The sequence below is a fragment of the Solanum lycopersicum genome, chromosome 12 (genome assembly GCF_036512215.1).
Source record: "Solanum lycopersicum chromosome 12, SLM_r2.1".
Taxonomy (NCBI): Eukaryota; Viridiplantae; Streptophyta; class Magnoliopsida; order Solanales; family Solanaceae; genus Solanum; species Solanum lycopersicum.
Genome location: NC_090811.1, coordinates 49037593 through 49047636, shown reverse-complemented (window position 1 = coordinate 49047636; position 10044 = coordinate 49037593). Strand labels below are relative to the sequence as shown.

The following is a 10044-nucleotide window of genomic DNA, read 5'->3' as shown; positions in this document are numbered from 1 at the left end:
TATTATCAACAAAACTTAACACTTCACCAATAGTTTTATACACTTTAACAATAAAAAGGTAATTAGGAATGATATCCATAACTACCTATCTAATCGATGGTGGTAACCACAATATTTTCATCAATTTTGCGTTTTTAGTTCTAGGCCTATGTGGATCTTCATTGTTACTAACACAGCCCTTTCGAACCTTTAACATTCTATAATTCCATAGGAGTGAAGCATATCTCATGCGATGGGTTTCAGCACTTAGTCTACAATATGGTACTCTAGTTCATTACTTAAAAAATCAGCGTATAGAGCGATAAAAAGTTCACAATATCTGTGTGGTATATCATCAATTAGAAAATATAATAACATCATATTTTGATAGTCGTAAGGCAAAAAAAAATTTGATACTTAAAGACTACTACTTTTTTGTTGGGCAATAATATTTATATGTTTGACTTCGAAGGCATGAGATTTGTTCTTTCCTTGGTAACATTAAAGATCTAACCAGTTGGATTGTTCGTTTTGCTAAAAAAATTCACTTAACTCAAGGTACTTTGCCAACATTGTAGACAATTTTCGAATCTCAGAGGATAATTTTCATTTAGACCTGGATGAGGACATCAAATCATAAATTTTTATGCACCGTTCTTTCAATGCAACGATTGGGAAGACCCAATGGAAGTCCCCATTACTATTTACAGGGACATAAACATCATCTATCAAATGTCAAGGCAGCCCACAAGCTATACCAAACCCTTTCATAATGCCGACGATTTATCCTCATATTCATGAACAACACTAGCATTGTAAATGTATGTTTTGAAAAAACAACTAGTAGTGGTATATCGATATTTAGAATGACTGTTGCTTCGTCTTGTTACGGAAATAGTAAAAAATGAAATCAACATACTGCACAAATGCATCAAACAAGTGTATCTATGTATCAACTTGTTTGTATATATTCATGTATTAATCAGAACATAAAATTGAACATTGATTTACCACATAAGTCCATCACTTATTGGGTTGAGTCATTACATAGAACCAATTCTTTATTCTTTGGAAATGCAACTACAAAATCAAGTTGGTCAAAACCAAGTTTCGAGTGATAGTTTAATTAGTTATCATCCTTGTCTCTTATGCAGTTATGTAATCATTATAAAGAGTTATTTAACGGACAACAAGAAGAAATACAAATAATAGTTTAACGACTTTACTTTTTTGCATGATGCTTGTAAAGACCCTCATTTATCCATGACGAGAAACCTAACATTAGTTCAGTTGGACCCTCTTTATCAATGTTAAAACTTTCAAATGGATATTGTCACTTCAAATCACAAATGACGACCGCGACTTTCTTTTTTTTCATTTTTGCTTTGGCTTTTTCTTTCTGATTCTCCTTCTCTTTCTCATTATCCTCCTTATCATTCTGCTTCCCCTTCTCCTTATCCTTATCCTTCTCTTTCTTCTTCGACTCCTTCTCCTTCTCCTCCTTTCCTTCTTCTCCTTTTCCTTCTCCTCCATTTCCTTCTTCTCCTTTTCTTTCTTCTCAGAAATTATATAAAGTGTTTGGAAATTTTTTTTTCAACCTCATACACTTCAAAGGCTGTGAATTCTTCATGGATCTTTGGACATCTATATTATGAAACAATTCCTTAAAAGTATCAGTGAGCTTTTTAACACGACTAATAAAATAATAATGTTGTTGTTCACATTCTTCGCATATACAAAGAGAACATTTAATGTTAAAAGAGGAAGTAAGATCAATAAAAGATTGAGTTATTGTCGTGGATTAAGCTTCTTGTATCATTTCATCCACAAGGTAAATAAAAAAGATTGAGAGTTTACAATTCATTATAAAATAATATTAACATTTTGTTGCCACAGATTGATAGTATGTTACCATAAATTAACATAATTTTGCCCCATATGTATCTAGTATTACCACACATGAAATTTTAATTGCCACATATAAATCTTATGTTGCCACAGATACATCATATGTTGACACAAATATACCAATTTTTGCCACAAATGAATTCTATGTTGCCACCGGTAAATTCTAAGTTGCCACAGATGCCCAAGCCTATAAGTAAGATGTTATAACTTACTCATTTTAAGTAGATTGCGGTTTCAGTTCTAGAAGAGAGACTCACAACTAGAGATGAGGTGGAAAATAATGGAGATAGTCGGAGCGGAAGAGGAAGATAATGAGGATAGTCTAGTCGGATTTTAAGATTGAAAAAGGAAAAAAAAAGAAGAACAAACGAGAGAGAGAGAGAGAGAGAGAGAGAGAGAGAACGTTGGGAGAAGATTAAAAATAATGATTTGGATTGAATTATAAAAGTTCAAAAATGAAGTGCTTTTTGTATTTTATAAAACATTGAGAAAGTTTTTGAAATGTTAATTTTGTCCCAAATTCAGTTAATTACATTTTAAAGAGAACTTGACCAGCTCTTGGACAATCTGTCACCAAAAATAAAATCAAGACTTATCTGAAACCTTTTATTTAATTTTCTCAAGTTATTTTGGGTATAAAACATGGAGATGGCTAAGGTTCTTTTTAGGAAGAGGGGATAGTGGGGTTTGGCAGAGAGGGTGTCGGTAATAAGGTGTGGAATGGGGGAGGATGGCGGGGTTTGAGAAGTGGGTTATTTTTCATTAATCAAATAAATTAGTTTTAGTGATTGGATATTATACTTTTAACACTTAATATTAATGTACAGTTAATTTTTTAACAAAAATAAGCTTCAACCTATGAAAATAAAAGGATTAATTAATTGAGCTGATCTCTTTTCAAAAATAATTTCTTATTTTAAATACATTATTTAATTATTACTATTTGTAACATTATATAACAACACTATATGTTTTATTTGATTTGTTTTTCTCTATCGGCTTTTTTAATTTGTCACTTTTCGCTGTCTCTCGCTTTTTTAATTTCTTACTCTTTCTCCCTCTATTTCTTTCTAACATTCTATATCTCTATTTTTTCCACGCTTTCTTTTTTGTTTCTCTTTCTCCGTCTATTTATGTTGCTCTTTTTTATCTCTACTTTTTTCATAGAAAAATCGATGATCTTAGATTGAATAAAATGTATATCAATAATTAGTTAGACAAGATATCTAGTCTTAAAAAATGAACACATAATAAACTTTCAATGAATTATAAATGTACTAAATCCATGTTAAAGTTGAAATAGAAGAAAATTAAACATGAATGTCAAATGTAGCAAATGAAAAATAAACATTCTTCTATTTGCAAACTGAATAAAGCTTCTATCAATAATAAATTAAACAAGTGATTCAATCGTAACATATCAACCAATAAATTTAGAAATTGAATTAAACTTGTCTGTGAAAATGTATTACACATATATTAAAGTTGAATTAGAAGAAATAATTAAACATGAATAAAAAAATATCTAATTAAAGAAAAGACATTAATTTATATGGTGAATTAACCTTATATCAATATTGAATTAAACTAGTATCAAATAGAAAAAAAATGCAAGATGAATTAAATTTGTATTAAAATTGCATTACGCAATATTCAAGTTGAATTAGAAAAGAGAATCAAGAATGGATGAGAACCATAATCAACGAAAAACAAGAGAATGATCTACAAAATGAATTAAACATATCTTTGTGAACATATATAACATGTATTATCTGAGTAGTATATATTATTTTGATTAATATTATCAAGAAATAGGTAATATTTGTAATATATAATAAATATGTGTTGTTCCTGTAGTATAAATATATTATAAGTGCATTACCTAAACTATTCTAATTGGTATCACAAAGAAGAGGATACATGTGAATTACCTAAATTATTCTAATTGGTATCACCAAGAAGAAGATATATTTTGAATATGTATTATAAAAGTATAGTTAATGATATTGATTCAATTTTAATACAATCATGAAAAAAATCTAATACAATTTTAATACATATATTTTTAATGAGTATTAAATATGTGTTGCTCCTGGATTATAAATATATTATAAGTGAATTGCCTAATTTATTCTAATTGGTATCACAAAGAAGAGGATATACGTGAATTACCAAAATTATTCTAATTGGTATCACCAAGAAGAGGATATATTTGAAATATGTATTATAATAGTTAGTCCATAATTTTTATTCAATTTTAATATAATTATGAAACAAATCTAATTCTATTTAAATATAGCTACAAAACAATTCCAAAATCTTCATCTCTTAAGAGTTTTAATTTGAAATTTTTCCTAAAATCAATGTTAAACATAATCAATCTCCCTGAAAATTAAGATATAAACTCCAATTGTTATTTTCAATAATATGGAAGAACAACTTATTCAAACTCATCAAAATTTTGTAAAACCCAAATAATAAATAGAAAAAGCTTGGAGTTTTTTATGGTCATCAATGGGGAATTCTTTCTATAGTAATTTTATAGATTTTAAATCTCAATTTGCACATATAATTTTGTACAATTTTTTGGTCTTAATATTATTTTTCTTGTGATATTTTGGGAGAAAATCGTGCAACATATGTATAAATCGATTGAAAATATAAAAGTTATAGATTGTTATCTCTTTTCTTTTTTAAAATAATATTTGAAGTCATTATTTGAATAAAAAAAATTGAATAAGAACAAGAAGAAGAAGAAAAGAGAAATCATGTGTAGAGAAAGAGACACAAACACGAAATAAATGATTCAGACTGCTTTACAATTTTAATTCCTTAAAATTCTCAAATTTATTTAAAAAGAAACTATTGTCATAAATGGTAAATATTTTCTTAATATAGCATATCTAAGTGATTTACCCGAAAATAAATTGGTCTCTATAAATACACTTATAACGACAGGATTTGGATCCTTTCATTAAGAAATGGTCGTCAAAGAACAAGCTTCTTCTAGTAGAAGCAATTTATGTGATAAGACTACCGCAAATATAATTTTTTTAAGTTTTCTAAGTTTTTGCTTTGGGTAAAGAATGAATAAAGAACAAAATTGGAGTTTGATCAATTTTCTTTCATTTTTGGGTTGAACAGCAGTGGTTCTTATCACTGTCGGTCATATTATGAAAAGTGATGTGAAATGGTGCAATGAAAATGGTGGTGTGGTTTAGTCTACTACTTAAGAAATCTATTTATATGGGAAAATGGAGAAATTGGTCAAAAGCTAATTAATGTACAGATAAAAAATTGCGAATAAATTTTTTTTCTTAGATTTTTTAAAATAGTCAAAATGTCATTTATTAGATTTTCCCAAAAATTAAAAGTTTATTTTTTGTTTTAGTAAGTTCTTTTTTTGGGATATTTTATTTAATAATGAATTTAACTTAATCAGAAACATGTATTAGTCAATATAGTAGTTAAACTAGTTTGTTAGTTATTAAAGTGGTCAAATTATTAAATTTATGAATGGTATGCATTATTAAATTTTGTTATATGTATATCTTATAATGTGATAAGTACATATTACTTGAAACTTAATGAATAGTTGACTAATATGATTGTTAAAGACTATTGTTTGAAAGTGAAACAATTACTGTATAAATTGTGAAATTGATGAGTAAATTTTTTGGGTAAAGAGTTTGAAATATATTTGAACTTTGACAAAAACTGTTGTAAGAATTTCAATTTTTGGACATGACTTATAACCTCATGTACTATTTAATAGTGTATTTTAAAGATATATTGGTGCCCACATGAACTTTATAAATCTTGCATTATTATACATAGTAACATGTCCAACTAAACACTTATATATATTTAAGAAACATTATGATATAGTGTAGGGGAGTAACAAGTCTTACCCAAAGTTTGAAATTGATACCACAATTTTGATCAAATTTCAAATATATTTCAGATCTTTTTCCCAAATAACAAAAAGAACAAGAACAAGAACAACAACAACAACAAAAACAAAAACAACAACAACAACAACAACAATAATAATATTAACAATAACAATGATATGCTATACTGTAACGACCTGTTTAGTCGGTTCGAGCAGTAGAACTATTTTTGATAAAACTGACTGGGTCGACGGATCACGCGACGGACCGTCATGGTCATGACGGACCGTGATGGACTCGTCATCCCATACTTGAGTAAATTTTTCTGCTGCTCTCCTCATTACCCTCGACGATAGGTAGGACGAGCCGTCATAGGCACGATGGTCCGACAAGGGCCTTCGTTCCAAAACACTTCAACTCTGAAATCTCGGTACTGAGTTTAACTCTCTGAACTCTATGACGGACCTGCAGACGGACCGTCATAGATACGACGAGCTGTCACAAGCGGCGTAACCCTGACTGGGTCGGATTTCTGCTAAAAGTTTTAAAGGGGTGTTTTGGACTATTCATGATTTTAATTATGGAATTAGTAAGGTAAGTGTAATAATTTATTTACTTGGGGGTTAAAGAAGATAATAAGGGAATAAATAGTGGGTTACTTTTATCATCTTTTATAATTGATTATATGATAATTAGGGTAAAAGAAAAAGAATCTAGGAAGAAAAATAAAAAGAACAGAGAGGGAGAACGAGCGAGAAAGAGAGAACGAAGAGGAAAGCAAAGGCATTAGGAAGATAGCTTGATCGATCACTATTCTTCGGTGGAGGTAGGTTATGGTTTATTTCTATGTGATAGATAAACTCTAAATAGAGATCGATATGTATTGGGTGGTATTGTAAAGTCTTCTATATGCTTGATTGTGTGTTTGTATGTTGTGATTTTATAATTGTGGTGGTCAGAATGATGAGACTGTTGAATCTCCAATCTTAAATCCTCTCTATTAAGATAACGCCTTGACATAAAGAAGGCTTGATGAACTAAAATAATGAGATAATATTGGATCGGGTGTCACGTTCCAACACGGTAGTATTAGGGGATCGGGTGTCACGTTTCGACACGGTAATATTAGGGGATCGGGTGTCACGTTCCGACACGATAGTATTAGGGGATCGGGTGTCACGTTCCGACACGGTAGTATTAGGGGATCGGAGTGTCACGTTCCGACACGATAATGATAAAGAGAATGAATCTTGAATTATGTTAATGTACTCAAATTCAAAGAACCTATTTCCCAAATGAGTATGGTGTAGAGGCTTGAGTCCTCATAGGTGTGCTTGGTGTTGTTCTCAATGATTCTTATACTTGTTGATTGTCACCTGTTGAGTATTATGGTTGATTTTATATTATTATTCAGTATATATTATTTTCTATTTTGAGTTGGCCGATGATACCTACTCAGTACGTGTTCCTTGTACTGACCCCTACTTGTGATTTTCTTCTTTGTTATTTGTGGAGTGCAGCAAGCGTGCCATCGACTTCGACTCGTCCTCAGATCTAGCCAGTCTTCAGCATATGAGAATTCAGGGTGAGCTATTATTCCTAGCTCGTGCTGGATTCTCTCCTTCACGTCCTGATGTCTTGAAGTTCGGACATGGACCATCTTTTTACTATTTTTAGCTTCTTAAATACTCTTAGATTTAGAAATTTGAGGATAGATGTTCTTGATGTGATGACTTCCAGATTTTGGGAATAATAAATATTAAACATTAGAAGTTTATTTAATTGAGTTCGTTAATGAGTTTTGGATCTTCCGCATTATTTTTACTATTTATAAATGTTGGGGTTTAGATTTGTTGGTTCGCTCACCTAGGAGAGTAAGGGTGGGTTCCACTCGCGGCTCGTTTTGGGATGTGACATATACTATCTATAAAAAGTAGGGTGCAAGGATGACCAATAAGTCTATTCAATATTTTGGTTTTCGATTAGTAATAATATTGGAGTGTTTTTATTCAGGATGATAATGTGACATATCTTATCACATACTGTGATATATCTTACCATATATCTCCTTTCTGTTGAAATATGCTGTAACATGTATCCTTTCTATTGGTATACATGTAGATAAATATGTGGTGGTTTTTACAACAAAAGCTATATATGTCGCCACAAACACCACATTTCTTCCTCTGCATCATAATTGACATTCATTCTAACAAAAATCAAAATAATCGTAAAAATTATTTATATTTATAGTATCAACAAAACTTAACACTTAACCAATTATTTTATACAACTTAACAATAAAAAGATAATTCAGAATGATATCCATAACTGCCTATCTAATCAATGGTGGTAACCACAATATTTTCATCAATTTTGCGTTTTTAGTTCGAGGCCTATGTGGGTCTTCATTGTTACTAATATAGCCCTTTCGAACCTTAAAAATTCTATAATTCCATAGGAGTAAAACATATCTCATGGGATGGGTTTAAGCACTTAGTCTACAAAATGGTACTCTAGTTCATTACTTAAAAAATCAGCGTATGCAGCGATAAAAAGTTCACAATCTCTGTGTGGTATATCATCAATTAGAAAATATAATAACATTATATTTTGATAGTCGTAAGAAAAAAAAGATAATGTGATACTTAAAGACTACTAATTTCTTGTATTTATTTTTTTTGCTACTTTCTTGTTGGGCAATACCATTTATATGCTTGACTTCGAAGGGATGAGATTTGTTCTTTCCTTGGTAACATTCAAGAATTAACTAGTTGGATTGTTCGTTTTGCTCAAAAAATTCACTTAACTCAAGGCACTTTGGCAACATTGTAGACAATTTTCAAATCTTAGAGGATGATTTTGATTTAGACCTAGATGAGGACATTGAATCATAAACATTTATGCACTTTTCTTTCAATGCAACGATCGCGAAGACCCAATGGAAGTCCCCATTACTATTTACAGGGACATAAACATCATTTGCCATGTGTCAATGCTTCCCACAAACTATACCAAACCCTTTCATAATGCCGACTATTTATCCTCATATTTAGGAACAACACTAGCATTGTCAATGTATGTTTTTAAAAAACAACTAGTAGTGGTGTATCGATATTTAGAATGACTTTGTTGCTTCGTCTTGTTACGCAAATAGTAAAAAATGACATCAAAATGCTGCACAAATGTATCAAACAAGTGTATCTATGTATCAACTTATTTGTATATATTCATGTATTAATTAAAACATAAAATTGAACATAGATTTACCACATCAGTCCATCACTTATTGGGTTGAGTAATTCTGTAGAATTAGTCCTTATTCTTTTGAAATGCAACCACAAGTCAAGTCGGTCAAAATCAAGTTTCGAGTGATTGGCTAAGTAGTGATGGTCCTTGTCTCTTCTGCAATTGTGTAATCATTATAAAGAGTTATTTAGTAGACAACAACAAGAAATACTAATAATAGTTGAGCGACCTTACTTTTTTGCATGATGCTTGTAAAGACCCTCATTTGTCCACTGCACGAAGAATGACATTATTTCAGTTGGACCCTCACCATCAATACTAAAACATTCAATGGATATTGTCGCTTCACTTTACCTATGATGACTTCGACATTCTTCTCTTTCGTTTTTGCTTTCGCTTTTTCTTTTTGATTCTCCTTCTCATTATCCTTCTCCTCCTTCACTTTCTTCTTCTCCTTCTTCTTATCCTTCTCCTTATCCTTATCCTTCTCATTCTTCTTCGACTCCTTCTCCTTCGACTCCTTTTCCTTCTTCTCCTTCTCTTTCTCCTCCATTTTCTTCTTCTAATTTTCTTTCTTCTCACTAATTATAGAAACTGTTTGGGAAATAGATTTTTTCAACCTCCTACACTTCAAAGGCTTAGAATTATTCATGGATCTTTGGACATCAATATTATGAGACATTTTCTTAAAAATATTGGTGAGTTTTTTAACACGCCTAACAAAATAATCATGTTGCTGCTCACATTCTTTGCATTTACAAAAAGAGCATTTGAAGTTAGAAGAGGAAGAAAGACAAACAAATGATTGAGTTGTTGTCATGGATGAAGCTTATTGTATCATTTCATTTACAAGGTAAATAATAAGATTGAAAATTTACAATTTATTATAAAATAATATTAATATTTTATTACCACAGATGGATAGTATGTTACCATAAATTAACATTATGTTGTCACATGTGTATCTACGATTGCCACACATGAAATATTGCCACATATAAATCTTATGTTGCCA

General features: G+C 30.4%; 1 protein-coding gene across 1 annotated transcript; it reads right to left on the bottom strand.

The window, feature by feature from the left end:
- Positions 1–1312: 1312 nt before the first annotated feature.
- On the bottom strand, positions 1313–9582 carry LOC138340401 (uncharacterized). Its single transcript, XM_069292124.1, has 2 exons — positions 9384–9582; positions 1313–1533 (listed from the first exon to the last, which is right to left on the bottom strand). Exons 1-2 carry the CDS (start codon positions 9580–9582, stop codon positions 1313–1315), a joined length of 420 nt encoding a protein of 139 aa, XP_069148225.1.
- Between the last annotated feature and the right edge of the window lie 462 nt (positions 9583–10044).